The 22029-nt window shown below is 40.9% G+C and overlaps 1 protein-coding gene across 1 annotated transcript in view; it reads right to left on the reverse strand.

Moving 5' to 3' along the window:
* Positions 1-19546, reverse strand: part of LOC138952405 (cadherin-23-like) — a 23181-nt gene extending 3635 nt beyond the window's left edge. Inside the window, exons 1-16 of the mRNA XM_070324074.1 lie at positions 19527-19546; positions 19072-19312; positions 17866-18105; positions 17383-17455; positions 12822-13270; positions 10555-10699; positions 9742-9887; positions 8783-8935; positions 8190-8351; positions 7557-7621; positions 6905-7145; positions 6014-6253; positions 3573-3642; positions 2740-3182; positions 1463-1598; positions 887-1032 (exon numbers count right to left, since the gene is read on the reverse strand). Of these exons, the coding sequence (XP_070180175.1) occupies positions 887-1032; positions 1463-1598; positions 2740-3182; positions 3573-3642; positions 6014-6253; positions 6905-7145; positions 7557-7621; positions 8190-8351; positions 8783-8935; positions 9742-9887; positions 10555-10699; positions 12822-13270; positions 17383-17455; positions 17866-18105; positions 19072-19312; positions 19527-19546 (2970 nt within the window). The remainder of the gene's footprint in view (positions 1-886; positions 1033-1462; positions 1599-2739; positions 3183-3572; positions 3643-6013; positions 6254-6904; positions 7146-7556; positions 7622-8189; positions 8352-8782; positions 8936-9741; positions 9888-10554; positions 10700-12821; positions 13271-17382; positions 17456-17865; positions 18106-19071; positions 19313-19526) is intronic.
* Positions 19547-22029: the final 2483 nt, after the last annotated feature.

Below are 22029 nucleotides of genomic sequence, written 5' to 3' on the forward strand. Positions count from 1 at the left end.
ATACGGCCAGTAGATTGCAGCCATGTCGGCGCATATTTACCTTTCACGGCCTTATTCCAAGTCACACGGGTATGGTAGACAATTATTAACTGTGCCTAAGCAATTTTGCCAGGAAAGACCCTTTTGTCAATCGTGGGATCTTTAACGTGCACACCCAATGTAGTATACACGGGGGGTGGTTCGGACACCGAAGAGAGTCTGCACACAAAGTTGACTCTGTGAAATAAATTTCCGCCGAACCTGGGATCGAACTCGCGCTGACAGCGGCCAACTGAATACAAATCCAGCGCGCTACCGACTGAGCTATATCCCCGCCCAGACAGACACAGACACACACACACACACACACACACACACACACACACACACACACACACACACACACACACACACACACACACACATAGACAGACACACATACACCACGACCCTCGTCTCGATTCCCCCTCTATGTTAAAACATTTAGTCAAAACTTGACTAAATGTAAAAAGCATGGTTATCATGTTTCAGTGAATACGGTATAAAGTTCCGCGAATTCACATCAGCAAAGATTCATCCAAGATGTATATTGTACATTCCCTGTACATGTCAGGGATTTAGCACTCACACATTCTAGTCGATGATGTGATTATACGTTACTTGTATTTTTGACCAACATAGAAATAACGTGTATGTATCGATCGATTCTGGTTAGAATTCCATTTATTTATTATGATTAAACGCACACAAACATGCACTGTTTTGAAGTCTCGACTGACCGCCTAGTCGGCCTCTGACGTCACATGGATCAAGGAAAGGAAATCGAGTGTTCATTCAATACATTTTTTTTTGGTGGTAGTGCGCATAATAAGACCCGCATACTTATGTATAAGAAAATCAGCTTTACCTTGTCATTGTCGGTCAGTGACATTTGCAGGTTGAGCTGCAATGGTGTTCCTTCAGGAGAATTCTCATCCACAATGGCGTTGAACATTGAATGGGAAAAAAAGGGTGGGCTGTCATCTATGTCCTGAACTTGAACAGTCAGTGTACCTAGAATAGACGTGCGTTAACATAATTATAAACAAGCTGATTAAAAAATAAAACAGTAGTAACAAGAGACGCATACGTTTTATTAGAAGATGCACATCTTCTGCGGGCTGAATGTACCATGCTGCGAAACATGACACATACACACAATATATTATAGATATAAACGTACTGGTTACTGGTGTGTTTTTTGTGTGCTTTTTTCTTTTTATTTGTATGTATGCACTTAATGTAGCCATCACTGCTGAACTGAAAATGTAAAGGAGTTAGTTTTTATTAGGTTAAGAGAGATATGATAAACGCGAATTGAGCACTTAAAATTAAGGTAACAGCAGCAAGGGAGAGATAGGCAAATCTAGTCTCCTGGCAACTGAGAGAATAAGAAGCGCTGTCAATAACAAAAAGGGTGTAGGAAAGCAAATCTAGAACGAACCAGTGGCGTTTTGGCCTTGTGTTTGTGCGTGCAAGTCCTCAACAAAGATAATAAGAGTTGCTGTGTCCAAAGCCTCCCTGTCCAGTCTACGGTTCACGGTGACAGCGCCGGTGGTGTTGTCAATCGCAAAAGCCTCCTAAGAAATAAAACACATAAACAAACATATATTAGAGACTATGTCAAAGGTTGCGATGTAAGCTTTGGAATGCAGATACGCAAACGTCTTTATTTTATCTCCCTCACTTCCACTAAGAGAGAGAGTGAGAAAGAGAGAGAGAGAGAGAGAGAGAGAGAGAGAGAGAGAGAGAGAGAGAGAGAGAGAGAGAGAGAGAGAGAGACTGACTGACTATTAGGGTTTAACGTCCTCTTAGACCAACTGGTCTATATTGGGACAGGTATTGGTAATACGTTGAAGATATGGTGTGATACTTTGATTCGAACAAGCCCGCTGTGGCTGTCTTCTTCGACACACCAGCATTGGGTTTGTCTTGTCAAAGTATCGAAATACGATCATGATAATCGGAGACGAGAGATGATGCATGCGTGTCTTCGTGTTTTCCAAGCCCTGAGACGTTCGCTGTGAACGTGGGATCTTTTTCGTGCGCATGTGTGCACACGGGGGTGTTCGGACACCGAAGAGAGTCTGCACAAAGTTGACTCCGAGAAATAAATCTCTCGCCGAACGTGAGGATCGAACCCACGCTGATAGCGACCAACTGGCTACAAAGCCAGCGCGCTACCAACTGAGCTACGTCCCCGCCCCAGAGAGAGAGAGAGAGAGAGAGAGAGAGAGAAAGAGAGAGAGAGAGAAAAAGAGAGCAAGAGAGAGAAAGAAAGAGACTGTGAGAGAGAATGAGTGAGAGAGATAGAAAGAGAGAGAGAAAGAGAGAGAGAGAGAGTGTGTGTGTGTGTTTGTGTACGTGTGTGTTAGGGGGTATGGGTGTGTGTGTGTGTGTGTGTGTGTGTGTGCGTGTGTGTGTGTGTTTGTGTGTGTATGTGTGTGTGTGTTATGGGGTATGGGTGTGTGTTTGTGTGTGAGTGTGTGTCTGTGTGCGAGCAGGCTTGCGTGTGTATGTTTGTTTTAACTGGTTTGTGTCTGTGGTTTTTTTTGTCAGTGTATACAGAGTCATTAGTGCCAGTAGCCGCCAAAAAGACTGAAGTATTTTAGTCTGGCAATTCTTACCAGTTTTGCAAATCATTTCGCCTACGAAATACGTGAAATGATCGATGAATTCAAATGCTCCAAGTACACCTACACATGAACTTGCAGTACTGACCTGTAAAACCCCGACGTTCACTTTGGTTTGGTCGCCATTGAACCCTTCAGACTTGTCCCAGAGAATTCTGTAGCTCAGCAGAGCGTCCTCATCCCCGTCATGTGCAGTGAAATTATACACCAGCGAACCAGGGATCAGTTCCTCCTTACGCGTCACAGTGACGTCATTTGATGGAAACTTTGGCGCATCATCATTGACGTTGGTGACGTCAACGCTGACGGTGACGCTAGCGGTTCTTGACGGGGATCCTCTGTCGACAGCCAGCACTACCAACGAGTAGGCCGAAGTTCTTTCCCTGTCCAGTGGACTGACGGTGCTGATAACACCAGATGTGCTGTTGATTCTGAACTGGTCGTTTCCTCCGCTGGATACAAGGTAGAAGACTTCGTTGTTCGGGGCACTGCCGTCTCTGTCTGTTGCGCTGACAGACGTAACCTCGGTCCCTGTAAAGCACAGGTGTTCAAATCCATGATTAGCAGAAAGCATGTATAGTCCTGTAATTAGTAATTTAAATAACATACCTATCCGGATGCATCTTACTTTCTTTTGTGAATGCTTGTTGTTGTTGTTGCTGTGGTGGTCCGGTTACATTTTTGTAATGGTTTGTTGTTGTTGTTGTTGTTGTTGTTGTGGTGGTAGTCCGGTTACATGTTTGTAATGGTTTGTTGTTGTTGTTGTTTGTGTTGTTGTTGTTGTTGTTGCTGTTGTTATTGATGTTGTTTTGACGCTGCTGTTCTTTTGTTTGTCTTCTTCTATCTAAATACGTTCTTGTAGTTTATGTATAATACAGCATGCTACTAAAAATGTAGCTTGCCCTGCTTACATATCTTTACCTTCTTCGTTTTCAGCCACACTTCCCGCGAAATTTGGCGCAGTGAATTCGGGAGTAAAATCATTCGCATCCTGGCAAAGAAAATGAAAAAGCACAGCACGTGTCATTGAAGAGAGTCTGGTATGATAGCGTCAAAGTGCTGGTTCTCAATGTCTATTCGGTAATGTTAAGGCTGGTGAACTTAACGAATTCACGAAATACTGTTTCATAATAGGAAGCCTATTAACAGCCAGAGAGAATGAAATATTTCAGTAAAGACTTCATCAGTAAGTATCCAGCATTCTCAGTTCGTATACCTTAAGTGAAACAACCGTCTTGGAAAAACTGCGGGTGCTGTTTGCTGTTATCTGTGACCCTCCACCACGGAATGAGTCGCATGTGCATAGTTTATGGATAACGTGTAGTTGGGAAGTTAAGAGTAGAAATAATTAGTATTTAGTGTAGGAGGAGGGTTGGGGGTGGGTAGGGAGGGGGTGGGTATGGTTTACTTTGAGCAGGTCGGTTTCAGTTTTAATAAACAATTCTAGAGAATTGTGTATCTTATATTTGAGTCTTTCGTGTTTTAGACATTGATGCATTTAATAGTTTTAACGAGTTGCCTTTTGTTTTATCATTCTGGTGTTTATCTAGATGTGCTGTGTATCTTATAAGAAGTTCTTAAAAGTTCGAAGTTATTTTTAGCATATAGGTTTTTATGGTCTTAACAGTTAAACATGTATTACGTTATCATTAAGATTCATGCTTTGTTAGCACTAAGCAGTTGTTTTAATCAGTCTGGTTTTCTCTTGTTTTCATTTTATGAACATTCTAAATGTTAGACTAACTTATTGTCTTGTACAGAATAACAACTGTGTGAATGGTGCTATACTGAATGAAAGAGTGTGACATGAAGTTCTTGTACATCATTGTAAAGAGTGTGAATGACGTTTTTAGTTTAGATGTCAAGCGCTTAGAGCAAGCCTTTTTAACGAAAGTTTTTGATTTAGCGCTATATAAATGTTCTTCTTCTTATTATTATTATGTCACCTCGCGCGGTTCTGCGCTAGGCTTAATATAGTCCAGGGGGTGTCTTATAACAGTGTGAGGATCACCTTAGTCACAGGCTTATAACTCAAACAGTTTTCGCTCTTTTCTAAAAACGGGTTTCACCACTAGATAGAGCATTAAAAGCTCTCTAAGACAATGTAAAAATATAACAAGAAGAGCAAACGCTCAATCGAGTCACTTTCGCAGTTCTGAATATTATATGAGGCATCAGATGGACAGGAAGAAATTGCTATTCACAACACAATGCATACCTGAAGAATGAGATTGCATGGATCGAGCAACAAAATATTTACCTTGGCATTAATGAGCTGTGTCACTTTTATAGTTTACGAGAAAAGCCCAACGTTAAGTTGTGTGTTGACGAACAGGAAAGGCTAGTTATCTCCCCTGTGTTTCCGATAACGTTTGTAAAAAGCTACAGATGTAAATAATTTGATGTAAAGAATAATCCTATAAAGTTTGAATCAAATCCGATGAATAGTTTCAGAGATATGATATTTCAATTTTTTTCCTTCAAGACATACCTGTGACCTTGAAAAAGGTCAAAGGTCACCAAAGCAGACGTCAAAGTGTAGAGGTCACTGGGAGTCACGTTCACATAAAATTTGAGCCCGGTCACTTTTATAGTTTCCGAGAAAAGCCCAACGTTAAGTTGTGTGTTGCCGAACAGAAAAGGCTAGTTATCTCCCTTGTTTTTCTGATAACGTTCGTAAAAGGCTACAGATGTAAATACTTTGATGTAAAGAATAATCCTACAAAGTTTCAATCACATCCGATGAACTTTGTCAAAGATATAAAATGTCTAATTTTTCCTTTGACGCTGACCTGTGACCTTGAAAAAGGTCAAAGGTCAACGAAACCATCGTTAAAGTGTAGAGGTCATTGGAGGTCACGACTAAACAAAATATGAGCCCGATCGCTTTGATAGTTTCCGAGAAAAGTCCAACGTTAAGGTGGTGTCTACGGACGGCCGGCCGGACGGCCGGCCGGACAGACTAACACTGACCGATTACATAGAGTCACTTTTTCTCAAGTGACTCAAAAATCATGCAAAGGTGACATGCGACTCATTCCGTGGTGGAGGGTCACATTTGTGCTTCTTTGCTATCCAACAGAATGTTACCACAGAAGTGTAACTAGCAATAGAATATACATGGCAAAAAATAAAGATTGCGTTAACCGGAAATATCCTGCATATGACCGAACAAATCTTAAAACTACGGGATGTAAAACTGTCAAAAGGTCATATTTGCATTTCATTTGCCCTCTGTTTTTTTAAGAATAGGTTTAAATGGTTGGATCGAAAGAGTGACAAGCTCTTGTTATGCAAAGAATTGCAAAGAATTTCTATTTTGATAATGGCTAGCGCGGGCCATTAAACATCGCCGTGAATACCTGAACCGTGACAGTGACGTTGACAGAACCAGTCAGCTGAGGCGATCCACGATCAGTAGCCAACAACACGAGAGTGATGACTCCTTCTGCTGCAGGGTTCAGTGCTTCAAAGTCCAAGGGCGACTCCAGCTGTAGAACTCCCGTAGTTTCGTTGACAGTGAAATTAGCGGCCCATTTGGAAGAAAGTAGAATACTGTAGTGCACCTCACTGTTTCCATCTGGGCCATCGGCGTCGCTCGCCTGTGGATAAAAGAAGAAACCTGATTAAAAGTCAAAATCATCGCTGGTTTTAAAATCCCTCACATTATCTTGTAAGCATGAAACAAATGGAATAATAGGGTGGATTGCGTTTTTTCTTCGCATTATCTTGCTCTTGACTATGGCAGGGCGCCTGTCAAGGGCACATAAGCCAACTATACCCATTCCAAAAAAGTTTGTTGTCATCGACTAAAATAGTCAGCTGTTAAGATGCGTTTAAACATAAACAAATCGGGTACTCTTAATTATGACATTATGGTATGAACTTGTATTCTTTTGAAATATACGCAAGGTGCTCAAACAGCCTCGTGGTAACAAAATCATGTTAAACACATGCTCGGATGTAACACATTGAATACATGGTTGAGTTTGTTTGTCTGTGTGTGTGCGTGTATGTGTGTGTGTGTGTGTGTGCGTGCGTGTGTATGTGTGTGTATGTGTGTGTGCGTGCGTGTGCATGTGTGTGTAGGCTTATGTGTGTGTATACCTGCGTGCGTGCGTGCGTGTGTGTCTCGCTGTGTGTGCTTTCTTTAACGGACATCTTCATACCATAGCTGATAAAAAAAAAGTGAGCAATAAAGCAGTTACATGGTTAAGCTTTTAAATTTATCACACATAAACATCTATTTTTACCTGGACAGTTACGCCTCGGTCGAAGTCATTACTGTTCTCTCGGACAAACGCCTGATACTCAGGTCTAAGAAACTGAGGTTTGTTATCGTTGACGTCCAGAAGAGTGATGTTCAGTGGAACAGAGTCACGGAAACCCCCTGTGTCCGTAGCCTCAACGGTCAGCTTGTACTCTTTGCGTACTTCAAAGTCGAGTTCTTTCTTGGCCACCATTACCTCTCCACTTGTGTTGTTAATGGAGAATCTGCACACAAAAACGTGCGCATTCAATGTACTAAGTCAGGCATAGACTTAGTAAATCACTTACCTAAATGTCTCTCGCATCATTCCCTCTTCGCCCCAGAAGCCCATAGTGATAACTGAAAAACGATGATTGTACTGATCGACATTGCTGGTGTTTCGTTTACCGGTCGTACCAATGTTGATACCTCTCGAAGATTTTGCTCGTCTTAATTAATTGTTTCCACTACGCCGTTCTCTCTACTCCTGCACAGCCTACCTTTGATGTCACATAATGCTATAACCATATTTGGAAATGCCTTGTGTTTGGACAAAGTCTTCTTTGTTCTCCCCAAAACATTAGTGAGCGCGCCCTGGAGTTTTTAGGCGCGAAGTAGTCCAACATTTACGGTACTTGTAATGCAGTAATACTTACACCTCGTCTCCACCTTGAAGTGAGTATGTGAAGGCATTATACGGCGGCCGGTCTAAGTCTCGTGCCTTAAACAAAAAACATAGCCAAATATAAAGACTCCGATCTCTGCATGTCCAAAAATATCATGTCGGTAGTGGTGCTTTTAATGATAGCAAACATATTACAATAAATAATATAATTTACGTGAAGGTTTCGCCGAACAAGACTTACAGCACATAATAATACATTATTAGGATTATCATTCATTGACAATCGAAATGGTGTTCCACGATCTGGTTTCAAAATGCAGAATGGCATACAAAAGGGCATGTATATGTATGTATATCAACACATCAAACAACATACCACGACACAACGTATAAAAACGTCAACATTTAATAACGACGAACAACATTTTCAGAAATCTTGATTGGAAATGTCATCGCGCAAATTAAGGCTAAAACACACAGTGACGTCAATTTATCTTCATATTATTATTATTATTATTATAATGTACCGAAACAAGCTAGTCTCTCTATCTGTCGGTCCCTCTGTCTCTGTCTCTTTCTGTCGGTCTGTCGGTCTATCTTTACAGTTACAATTGCAGGTGAGAAAAACAAGTTAAAATACACTTTTATGCTAAAAATGTTTTACCTGTACTCTGATGACGCTTGTGCCAACGTTCAAGCTTTCGTATACATGTTTGCTGTAGGCTTGCAAGGCAAAATAAGGTGAAACATCGTTCACGTTGATGATGAGCAAGTCAACAGAAGCGTTCCTGACAAAGCGGCCGTTTCCACGTCCAGTAGCTACCACCTGACAGAGAAAATGAGCATTAAAGTAGTATTCGTTTTATTTTCAAAAAGGAAAATAACGCTTATAATTATTTTGAAAAAAAGCCGAGTCGGCAGACGATGTCTCGGTAGGGGAAACGTTATGGGATACAATTTCATGAATGACATTACCCGGCCAAAATAAGTGTGTGTGTGTGTCGGGGGCATACAGAACAGCTTAAACACCTCGACAACCATCCCCACCTTAAGGTAAGTACGAGTAGTACATAAATGCATAACATTCAAATAAAAATAAAAAATCCAAGGTAAATGCAAACACCGTTCACGTTTCCTTGCTCTACTGTCATTTGGATACAAATCATATTCCTTTAAAAAAAAAACACGTTGACATCTTTAAGTGCACATTTATAGTTCAACGTAAAATAAAGCTATCACATAAACGCTCAATAATACCTCAAAGTTCATGCTTGTCGTCTTCTCGTAGTCGAAGCAGGATACATTAGTAACTCTGATTAAAACCGTGGCCTCTGCCCTGGCGCTGGAAGGTAGCACCTCTAGACAATGGTTGTATTTCGACAAAGTCAGATTGAAGGCGCTGTTTTCATCCTGTGCAGAAGAGAAACAATTTTTCCAAAGAAATCTAACTTGAAGATCGAGACTCTTTAAATACCAAGAAGAAAATGAAAAAGGTGCAAGTGAGAGAAACAGAAAGAGAGACAGAGACAGAGACAGACAGGCAGACATACGGAGACAGTGAGAAACAGAGAGAGAAGGAGATAGAGGGACAGAGAGAGAGGGACCGAGAGAGAGATAGAAAGAGAGAGAAACAACAACAAAGAAAGAGAGAGAGAGAAAGAGAAAGAGAGAGAGAGAGAGAGAGAGAGAGAGAGAGAGAGAGAGAGAGAGAGAGAGAGAATTGAATTGAATTGAACTTTATTTAACAAGGATTAAGATTTAAGGCTACGCCTTTTAAAGAGAGAGAGAGAGAGAGAGAGAGAGAGAGAGAGAGAGAGAGAGAGAGAGAGAGAGAGAGAGAGAGAGCGAGCGAGAGAGCGAGAGACACAAAAACAAAAGAGACCCTTGACAGTTTAAGTATAATATTTTGTATCACAATGTCATGCTTTTCCAAGGATCTCCAAGCAAGCTATCACATATCTTTACAAATATACTTTACAAGTTTAACATCGTGGTTGAGTTCCGTGAATGTCATCACACTATTTAACAAACGTCTAACTGTCAACAACAACACGGAATCAGGTTGTACAAAGAAGTCCTCAGAACCACGACATATCGAACTTGTTTGAATGGTATCTTGTTGTTCTTCTCGTTTACCATGGGACATAATGTTTGAGAACTACTAGTTCATTGAACTGAATAAAATTAAGTTAGTGTAAATGCTAGATTTGTCTGACCTTGTCAATGTCTGTGACAGTCATTGCAGCGTTGAGTTCCACTGGCGTTCCAAGAGGAGAGTTCTCAGTGATGCCAGCGGTAAAACTGTTGGTAGAAAAGGTGGGTGGATTGTCGTCTGCGTCCAGCACCATGATGTTGATGGTACCTAGGAAAAACCAGATGAACAGCTTGAAAACAGATTGTTTCTATATAATGAAGTAAATGTTGACATTTAACGTCGACACAGGTTTCAAAACCTACTTCCATATATAGTTTTCCACGCCTATCTAAGGTCTAAACTGTTAATTAACACCCACAAAGAAACAGTTTAAAGACAGACGTAAACTCAGAGTTTTGGCATTGACATTAACTCTTTCTGTGCAAAGGCTGTCTTCTTTTGCCCTATGAACAGGCCAATAATTATATATAAGAACTATGGCTAACATTATTTGACATGCCGACATGTTTTGATATATTTACTGGCACTACTACTAAACATAAAAGAGAAAAATAATGTTAAAATTGAAAGGGATGTAACCGAGTGCCGAAACACTACGATCACCTCGGGAGGCGAAGTGCAATCAAACAGGATTGAAAATGTTAGGGCCAATTTCTTAGCCCTATAAAAAACTGTTTTGCAAACCCGAAGGTTTCCATGAACATACAGACAATCGGAAACCACCAGACCCCATCACAAACAGAATTCCACAAGCCAGAGGTGTTGACTTAAAGGCCAACAACTCGGGTGCAGAGTCTGCTGTGAAAGGAGCGGTAGCCTCCCCTGTCACAGGAAAATCAGGAGCATGATTTTCCTCGTGTACATTGTAATTTACCTGTTGCACTCTGTGGCTTTGCAGCAGGAGCATTTGAATCATGCACGACTATGACAAGTTTTGCAGATTCCAGTACCTCTCTGTCCAGATCTCTTCCTGGTGCCACTATGATCATTCCATTGGTGCCGTTTATCATGAACGTAGTCTGCAAGACAAGTTTCACAGTGAAACAGTTTACTGTGGTTCGCGCTGTCATTATTATTAAACACAATTACGCTTACATGGAGATTGAATTATCAGGAGGCTAACAAGCCGTGAACACACTACAATTGTCACCTCGTCTTTCTGTCAACCCTTTTTTTCTCCTTCTCTGTTTGTCTGTCTCTCTGTATATGGCTGCCAGATTGCGATAGATTGAGAGAGAAAGAGAGAGAGAGATTGAGAAAGAAAGAGAGAGAGAGAGAGAGAGAGAGAGAGAGAGAGAGAGAGAGAGAGAGAGAGAGAGAGAGAGAGAGAGAGAGAGAGAGAGAGAGAGAGAGAGAGAGAGAGAGAGAGAGAAGTACAGGCAGATAGAAAGACAGACACAAAGAAAAACAGACAAACTGACAGCAAACTTAAGTCAGCATTGCAGTCAGCATTGCAGCCAGCCAGCCAGCCAGCCAGAGAGAGAGAGAGAGAGAGAGAGAGAGAGAGAGAGAGAGAGAGAGAGAGAGAGAGAGAGAGAGAGACAGAGAGAGACAGAGAGAGAGACAGAGACAGAGACAGAGAGACAGAGAAACTTGTGATACTTTAATAGTTTATTGTCACCAGCTTTAACAGCCCTGTATCTTATTCGTCTTCTTCTTCGTTCATGGGACCTTGTTACTTAAAGGCACAGTAAGCCTCCCGTAAACCATCACAGAGCTCCCCGAGCGTCTACACACAGTACAAGCACACTTCCATTTGAACGCTCACCGAACGGGAACATCCTGGCTGCTTTCTGTCGAGCGTGAGAAATTTTGAAAGAATTTATTTTCGTGGACTTGCTCCTCTACAACAATGGGGCCTCGTTTTGGTGCTGGACGGCTGTTATGAATATTCAATACCGGAAATCACGCCCGGACAATAAGCCTCCCGTAAACCATCACAGATACTGTCAGGCTTTTACACACAGTACAAACACACTTCCATTTGAACGCTCACCAAACGGGAACATCCTAGGTGCCCTACGTAAAGAGCGAGCAATGTTTAAAGAATTAATTTTGCAGATTGTCTCGAACACTTTTTGGACCCATCCTGAACTCAGGTCAAAAATGAGTTACTTCCCTTCGGGTCTCATTCTATCGATGTAAACTGGCCATAGCCGTGGATCGATGATTATCAGAATGTGTTTGGACCGTGGTGCGTTTTTGCGACAGACCTATCTTTTAAAATCTTAATAATAAATTGACAGCTTGTTACACAAACATTCTTCAATCATAAAAGAATTCTTTTTTCATCAAGACAAGATCAGTACAATTCGAAGTTGTGAAAGTTTGAAAAAAGAAAAGCCCGGAAGCAGGGTCACGCAAGTGTTCGTAGCAGACGACGGTTTATGCATATCGCCGTTCCTCTCAACAGTCAAAAGCCATCGCTAGAGTTCTTGTGAACCACAGCCGTTTGTTTCGTGCATAAAAACGTGCTATTGTAGATAAGCTCACATCGAGTCGCATTCAAATGACTAACTGATGACTACATTGTGAAAAAGGGGGTCCGTCGCGATATAACCTTGAACGGTTGAAAACGACGTTAAACACCAAATAAAGAAAGTGAAAAAGGGAAACTGGATCACACGGGTTCACGATGGCTCAGGGGTAAGATAAACCACGCAAAAAAATTCTTTGAAAATGTTTCGCTCTTTACGGAGGGCACCTAGGATGTTCTCAATTTTTTTGTTTGTTTGCTTAACGCCCAGCCGACCACTGACGAAGGGCCATATCAGGGCGGTGCTGCTTTGACATATAACGTGCGCCACACACAAGACAGAAGTCGCAGCACAAGCTTCATGTCTCACCCAGTCACATTATTCTGACACCGGACCAACCAGTCCTAGCACAAACCCCATAATGCCAGACGCCAGGCGGAGCAGCCACTAGATTGCCAATTTTAAAGTCTTAGGTATGACCCGGCCGGGGTTCGAACCCACGACCTCCCGATCACGGGGCGGACGCCTTACCACTAGGCCAACCGTGCCGGTGATGTTCTCAATCGGTGAGTGTTTAAATGAAAGGGTGTTTGTACTGTGTGTAAAAGCCTGACCGTATCTGTAATGGTTTACGGGAGGCTTACTGTGCCTTTAAACTACCAACCTTCAGTAGGTTCTCGGACACAGGCTGACTCGCACTGCCGTACCCACTAGAGTTGTGCCAGGCAATGTTATACAGCAGATGCGCGTCTTCGTCTTTATCGACAGCTGCTAATCTTGCCCCAGGAATAGCGCGCCCACGCCCAAGATTCTCCAGGACAGACACAGAAATCTGAGACGGAGTGAACTCAGGTGTGAAATCGTTGATGTTGTCGACGGTTATGCTGACAGTCGTGGTAGCGGTCAGAGCCGGCGACCCTCTGTCAACGGCTAGAACGGTCAGATTGTAGCCTGAGCTTTGCTCTCTGTCCAGTCCAGATACTGTGGTGATCACTCCCGAGGTGCTGTTGATCTGAAACTTGTCGTTGCCACCGCTGGAGATGAGGTAGAAGACGTCGTTGTTTGGCGAACTGCGGTCACCGTCCGTGGCGTGTACATGGGCAACGCTGATACCTGGGGTGTATGTGGAAGATCGAAACACTCATGAATGGCAAAACATAGTAACATGTTCCTGACAAGTTATATTTACATGAATGCACCTTCTCATTAGACAAGGTTTTACTTCATGGACAAGCCCACCAAGGCCTCAAGATGCAGAAAGTACGGTGCGTTATACCATAATGAATATATATGCCGAGGTCCCCACAAGGCAGACATACGTAACCTCTCCTTGACGAGTTATATTTTGAAAAAATAAATCTGAAGGAGCGCTAGGAATTAGTTAGTCTTCTTGGTGAAATGAAGTCTTCATGAGGATTTATCAATCAAAGTTCAGGTAAAGTCAGTTAGGGTCATATTATTCTGTGAGGTTAACCTCATGGAAATTCGGGTAGCTTTCTACATCGGGAAAGCTAGCTGCAATACAGTGCGGCCTTATCCATTTTTTCTCACTCCTTTTGCTGAATGTGTGTGTTCTTATTTGGGACTTTTTCAAAAAATGCATAAAAAACCTGTCTTTTGACTTTAAAGTTTTATAAATTCAAAAGTGTTCATCCTACTTATCTAAAAATTGGAAGTGCTTAAGTTCAATGTCCTCCGGACCTTAAAGTATACTCATTTGCCCGTTTTATTGTATTTTTCTGTTAATTATAGTAAGTTATCATGTGTAAGGGGGGGGGGGTCAAAATGCATGTCCCTTCGACATTAGCAAAATTTCACACCTCTGTAAAACGCACAGACAATTTTTTTTATCATTTTGTTTGTTGGTTTATGTTTATCCCGTCATTATCTCAAGATAACAAAAACAAAATATCGATACAATCAGTAGTTTTGTTCTCCCAATTTTTTAAAAGTAAAAATTGCATGTCCAAGAGGTTTTGGTCCTTGCAGTTACCAGGAACCAAAATACGCAATAAAAACGGAATGCTCCCTGCTTTTCAAATGTGGTTTTCTTTACAAAAGAGTTCCAAGACGCGGAAAGCTGTGTGCAATCGGGTGGGTACATTGGATCACTTTTAGGCAATGAAATATGATTTTCATCAGGTCAAGGTGAAGGATGTTTAGCTTAACAGTTATGTGCAGTTACTGGGGTTTTCCATTACACTAATTAACAAAAACATTTTGATTAATTTGCATTTTAATCGCCCATAGATTTACTTTCACATGGCGTCAAGGACGCCATGTTTTGTTGATGACAGGGAGTGATTATTATTTGAAAATAACGAATTCGTCTGTGCAGTTACTTTCTGTGCAGTTACCTGCCAGAGAAGTAACTGCATGGACCTATTTAGTAACTGCACTGAGACATCATGGTAACTGCACTGAAATGCTTGTAGATTGCATACCATTTTTATTCTATATTCTGTATTATGGACAGCCAATTATACAAAAGGGATGGAAAACCAACCAGCATAAATATAGGTATTATATAGAGTCTTATTCAAAATAAAGTAATTTACTTTACTCAGAAACTGCTACAAGTTTCCTGGTAACTGCACTGACGAGTCCGGTAACTGTACATATCTATTTTAGTAACTGCAGAGAATTTGTCAAAATATGTTATTTATTTATTTTACTTTTTTTTTCAAGTGACAAAAAATACACCCTTGTTGTTGTAAGGATACGGTGCCACATTATTATGGTGGTGATGTTCCAAGGGAAAAGACAGTGGTGAATCATATTTTTCAATAAAGGTTTTACAAAGACAGTGGCAATGAAGATTTTCAAAGACAGTGATGACTCATTGTATGTTCCAATGAAGGTTTCTAAATAGAGTGGTGAATTATTTTATGTTCTAAGTGAAAAGACACTTGATTTAATGTTAAAGAATCAGTTGTTCCATTTCATGTTTTTTTTACAACTGACTCAGTTAATTAAATACGCTAGACAAAATGGGCCTAAGAAAGAGCCTATACTTTTTTGTTATGTTTCCCCATTATCCTGCCACAGCCTTCCCCTCCCCTCCCTGCCACCACCATTCTCCTCAACTCCAATTTGGTTCAATAAAATCTTGTCGATTGAGCGTTAACTGTTGACTCGTATGTTTATCTTCATGTGGAAAAAATTATGCATAATATATGGTATGCTATTGGTTCTGTTTCACACAAGTACAACAATATAAAACAAGAAGGGCAAAGCCCATACGACTCACATGCTTGACCTTGACCTTTACATGACCTTGAACTTCAGGGTCAAGGTCAAATAACTAAACCTAGCAATGACATCATACACTAAGAACTGCTTTACACATTTTTCCTACCAAAATACATGTGACCTTGACCCAAGGTCATCCAAGGTCATGCAACACAAAGCTGTTAATTCAAGACATAGGAAGTACAATGGTGCTTATTGGCTCTTTCTACCATGAGATATGGTCACTTTTAGTGGTTCACTACCTTATTTTGGTCACAATTCATAAGGGTCAAAGTGACCTTGACCTTGATCATATGTGACCAAATGTGTCTCATGATGAAAGCATAACATGTGCCCCACATAATTTTTAAGTTTGAAACAGTTATCTTCCATAGTTCAGGGTCAAGGTCACTTCAAAATATGTATACAATCCAACTTTAAAGGACCCTTGCGACCTTGACCTTGAAGCAAGGTCAACCAAACTGGTGTCCAAAGATAGGGCTTACATTGCCCTGTATAGCATACATAGCTAAGGTAGCCATTCTCGATAACTTCAGAAAAAATGCGAAAATGTGAAAAATGGTCGTTTTTAAGACAACAATTACGGCCCCTGTGACCTTGAACTTGAATTGAGGTCAAGTTGCCGCACATGTTTTTTGAGATCTTGTAACCATACACCATCAGGCCACATCAGGTGTTGATAGACTTAATAGTGTCCAAGAAATATCCAACGTTAAAGTTTTCCGGACGGACGCCGGGACGGACGGACGGACGGACGACTCGGGTGAGTACATAGACTCACTTTTGCTTCGCATGTGAGTCAAAAATCGTTTTACATACCAGGCCAATTATCGAAAATATTTTACTGATATATAAAATTCATTTCCATAACAAAAATAACCCTTTGTTTTCTAGTAACACAGTGTCTTTTACTAGAAAATGTCTGTGCTGTTACCAGATGTCCATGCAGTTACCTATGATTGAAGAAAATGCAATTTAAAAAACAATCTGTTAAGTCAAGACCACAAAACAATATACAGTGCTTTGAAAACAGCAACAAATATAGTTAAGACATATAAAATGATAGTTTTAAACGTATGTCTGTGTTTTTTGCTCGAATGGGGTTGATGCGAAAACAAAGGGTCCGTGCAGTTACCGAATGTCCCTGTTGTTACCAAGCATAAAAGTAAAGCTATATTTAAAATAATTTATCAAATTCAGTCAATTGTGGTATAAGTTGAAAGGTTTCAACAACTTTCAAATGATCATATGTATATTTTGGCAGCAAACAGATCAGTTTGGACATTACTTCATTTACATGCATTTGATAATGACAATTTTGCACTATTACAATTTTGTTTTAATTTCGATTAAATAATTGCATTAATAATCATACATTTTGGTATCCATTCTTTAGCACTGGGTTTGAATAGCATTTGCTATATGAAAACTTGCCTTTTGGAAAACAATTATGTAGGAAAAATAAAACTTGTTCATAGTAACTGCACAGCCATTTTTATAAATGTAGTGGATAATTTTTTTTATTTTTAGATACATTTGCAGTTGTTATTAAGCTCGCAAATTTTGGCACAAGATAGACGAAAGGATGTTTAATAACTTTGCCTGATAAAATTTTGAAATTTTTGATGTTGGATATTTCCGTTTTGTCCGTCTGAAATCTATGCATTTTTTGAAAAAGTCCCATTTCCAAAAGCCTCAGACTTTTGATGTAATCTTGGTATCTTTATCGTGCAAATGCGTTCACGCGGGGTTGTTCGGACATCGAGAAGAGTCTTAGTCCTGGAAATACATCCCTCGCCAAACCCTGGATTTGAACCGACGCCGATAGTGTTAAAAACCAGCGCGCTACCGACTGAACCATCCCCGCTTAATGTTGTAACGTCCATTTTGTTCTAGACATAAACAGATTGAAAATCGGCTAGATAGTATATTTAGCAACGTTTCGTTTTCCATCTAAGCAAACATTTACTTACCAGAATTGCGGTTTTCTGAGACGTTTCCGTGGTAGTGCACATTGGGAAATACTGGAGGTTTGTCATTTTCATCCTGAAAAAAGCACAGTTTTGCAAAAATCGATGTTTATTACATAACGAACAATCACTATATTGGGGTACCGCTACATTGTATGACGTGGAAGAGTAATCACTCATTGAATATACAACACTCGTTCGGGTTAAATTCAAGTTATGAAATCTTCTAGTCATCTGGATTAAAGTACAAATAATTTAATAAAAACCCTAGCTGAGCCGATATGTTCTCCTTGTTGGAAATTGTCGAGCGATAACAGTTCCTTGAACCACATCATTGCCATTGTAGAGCGACCGATCATCTGTGGAATCGTTCCATCGGTAGAGGAATCTAACTCTAGGTATTCTTGCTAACCGTTAGAATTATACCGTCGAAATGCATAACACAAAAGGAATGCATTGCGACAAAACTCCTATCAGTACAAATACCTGAACCGTGACAGTGATGTTGACAGAACCAATCAGCTGAGGCGATCCACGATCAGTAGCCAACACCACGAGAGTGATTTCTCCTTCGGCTGCAGGGTTCAGTGCTTCGAAGTCCAAGGGCGACTCCAGATGTAGAACGCCCGTAGTTTCGTTGACAGTGAAATTAGCGGCCCATTTGGAAGAAAGTGGAATACTGTAGTGCACCTCACTGTTTCCCCCTGGGCCATCGGCGTCGCTTGCCTGTGGTTTAAAGAAGAAACTTGATCAAAGTAAAAATCACCGCTGGTTTTGAAATCCCTCACATTTTCTTGTAAGCATGAAACAAATAGAATAATACTTAAGGAGTTTTTGAACATAAACAAATCGGCTACTCTTATTATGACATTATCAAATGAACTTGTATTCTTTTGAAATATACGCAAGGTGCTCAAACAGCCTCGTGGTAACATAATGATATTAACCACATGCCCGGATGTAACACATTGAATACATGGTTGAGTTTGTTTCTGCGTGTGTGTACGTGTCTGTGTGAGTGTCTGTGTGAGTGTGCGTGCGTGCGTGCGTGCGTGTGCATGTGTGTGTATGTGTGTATGTGTGTGTATGCGTGCGTGCGTGCGTGTGCAGGGCTCCCCACGGAGGCCCGTTCTAGAGGGTCCCGGGACCCCCACTTTTAATGTTTAGAGGGTCCATGGACCCCCTATGCGGAGTTTTAGAGGGTCCCAAAAGTCCATGGTCCCCAAACTGCCTGTGGTCATATAACGCATTGTTATCGCTAATAGTGTGATACGAAGGGTCTTTTATCATCAGAATATTCGAAGAGGACACTTCAACTTAACCTTGTTAAATGTAACACACATAATCTTTTCCATATCGTTCCGGCGTGAAATTGGCATTTGTACTTGCACTATACTTGACCGACGACTACAGTCTGAAAAGAATACCTACGATACGCACGATAGCGGAAATGTAGTGCGTCCGGGGACGCGCTCTTTATATGTTTAGTGCGTCCCGGGACCCCCTCAATTAATTTCTAGTACGTGATGTTGGCTTCTAGTGCGTATAGGACGCAGGGACGCGCTATGGGGAGCCCTGGTGTGTGTCTCTCTGGGTGTGCTTTGTTTAACGGACATGTTTATCTCATAGCTGATAAAAACAATTTGAGCAATGAAGCAGTTCCATGGTTAAACTTTTAACATATATTTTTACCTGGACAGTTACGCCTCGTTCGAAGTCATTACTGTTCTCTCGGACAAAGGCCTGGTACTCAGGTCTAAGAAACTGAGGTTCGTTATCGTTGACGTCCAGGAGAGTGATTGTCAGTGGAACAGAGTCACGGAACCCCCCTGTGTCCGTAGCCTCTACGGTCAGCTTGTATTCTTTGCGTACTTCAAAGTCGAGTTCTTTCTTGGCCACCGTTACCTCTCCACTGTTGTTGTTAATGGTGAAGCTGCAAACAAACGTACGCATTCAATGACATAAGTCAGGCATAGACTTAGTAAATCATGGGCCGGACTGTATCTCTTTCATACCCACTTCGCTCCGGAAGTCGATAGTGATAACTGTTAAATGATGATTGTGTAGATCTGCATTGCCGGTGTTTTGGTGACTTTTCGTGAAATTACCCAAAAGAAATCGTAAACCGGTCGTTCCAATGTTGATACCTCTCGCAGGTTTTGCTCATCATAATTATTTGTTGCCACATTACTACACCCTACCTTTTATGTCACATTTTTTGCAATAACAAATAAAAATCAGCATTAAAAATGCAGTGTGTATATTTGGAAATGCCTTGTGTATGGAGAAGTCTTCTTTTAACAAAATAAAAACAAGTCGCGTAAGGCGAAATTACTACATTTAGTCAAGCTGTGGAACTCACAGAATGAAACTGAACGCACCGCTTTTTTTTTTTACCAAGACTGCATGCTCGTAGTTTCGTCAGTCCACCGCTCGTGGCAAAGGCAGTGAAATCGACAAGCCAGAATAATGCGGTAATGGTCGCGCTGAGCAGGATAACACGCTTTTCTGTATCTCTATTCTTTTTAGCTTACTGAGTTTGTTTTTAATCCAAACATATCATACCTATATGTTTTTGGAATCAGGGACCGACAAGGAATAAGCTGAAATTGTTTTTAAATCGATTTCGGAAATTTAATTTTAATCATAATTTTTATATTTTTAATTTTCAGAGCTTGTTTGTAATCCAAATATAACATATGTATATGTTTTTGGAATCCGAAAATGGCGAAGAATAAGATGAAATTGTTTTTTGATCGTTTGATAAAAAAATAATTTTAATGACAAGTTTCCGATTTTTAATGACCAAACTCATTTATTAGTTTTTAAGCCACTAAGCTGAAATGCAATACCAAAGTCCGGCCTTCGTCGAAAATTGCTTTGCCAAAATGTTAATCAATTTGATTAAAAAAATGAGGGTGTGATAGTGCCGCCTCAACGTTTACAAAAAGCCGGATATGACGTCATTAAAGGTATTTATCGAAAAAATGAAAACAAACGTCCGGGGATATCATTCCCAGGAACTCTCATGTCAAAACGATCGGTTCAGTAGTTTAGTCTGAATCGCTCTACACACACACACACACACACACACACACACACACACACACACACACACACACACACACACACACACACACACACACACACACAAATACACCACGACCCTCGTCTCGATTCCCCCTCCATGTTAAAACATTTAGTCAAAACTTGACTAAATGTAAAGATTGAGCGCGTCCTGGAACATTGTGCACCACGTAGTCCAGAATGTACGGTACAGTAATACTTACACCTCGTCTCCACCTTGAAGTGAGTATGTGAAGGCATTATACGGCGGCTTGTCTAAGTCTCCGGCCTGAAACAAAAGCATAGGCAAATATCATTATAGGCTCCGATCTCTGCATGTCCAAACATATAATGTTGGTAGTACTGCTTTTCATTATAGTAAGACACATTTATTAAACACTAAATAAGATCAATTACGTGAAGGTTTCACCGAACAAGACTTACAGCACATAATTATTAGGATTATCATTCATTAACAATCTGCATAGTAACGTACGTCAACTCATCTTCATATTATTATTAATATCATAATATACAGAAACACGCTTTCCCTCTCTGTCTGTCTCTGCCTTTCTCTGATCTGTCATTCTCTCTTTCTCCTCTATAGCCTAAATATACCAGCTAGATCAGCACTGCACATTTATATCAAGTACGAACGTGAAGTTTTCAAATACACAGCTGTACTGCATGAACTGCAAGAGAGAAAAAAAAACCAAGTCGCGTAAGGCGAAATTACTACATTTAGTCAAGCTGTGGAACTCACAGAATGAAACTGAACGTAGTCCGCCGCTAGTGCAAAAGGCAGTGAAAGTGACTGTCACGATTAGGTGACAGGGATCAAGAAAAGGTCACTCGGTGGGGTGCCCTCTCTTGATCCAGTGCAACAGAAAGCGTTTGTTTTTCCAGTCACCGGATGTAGATTCTGCTGACAGCGCCAAACAAGCACGAGATTTCTGTTTTGCACGCATTTCACGGGGATAATTTTTGCTTGGCGAGGCAGAATTGTCGATAGCTGAACTTGTTATGTGACAAGGTTAGTCACGTGTTATTCTCAAGGTTGTCTGTCTGAGACAAGGATTTTCGCACTTGACACCCAGCGGCCGTAGAAGAAGGATCGATACAGGGGTCTATAGAGTATGATGGTTTTCACCGAATAGAGTATTCGGCACTCTAGAGGATCTTCAACGAGTTATCACCTTCTCACTGCCATATGTTTTGCTGAGGACGAGTCGTCAAATCTTTCCTTCGTCGTGCGATGGTTTTTCGCATAAGTATTCGACAAGGGGTTTCTGGATGTTGTTGTCACTGTTGACGAACAGAGGCCATTCCAGGGAGGAAGCGGGTTTTGCTTCCATGAGAGTGCTACATTCATAGGCTGTTTGAGGTAATAAATCATTATTTAACGCTGTTGACGAGTCTGTGTTTGTGGAATGGAATACTCTCTGTTGTTCTCTCCAGGTTAGCGCATAATTTGCTCTCTGTGACGCTAAAATACTAATCTGTATATGGTTTTTGCAGATAGGGAGAGAAAGACGAAAAGACGGCTGTTTTGTTGTTGTGAAAAGTCCGTTTGTGCAGGCCCAC

Source organism: Littorina saxatilis, linkage group LG2, assembly GCF_037325665.1.
Source record: "Littorina saxatilis isolate snail1 linkage group LG2, US_GU_Lsax_2.0, whole genome shotgun sequence".
In the NCBI taxonomy this organism is placed as follows: domain Eukaryota; kingdom Metazoa; phylum Mollusca; class Gastropoda; order Littorinimorpha; family Littorinidae; genus Littorina; species Littorina saxatilis.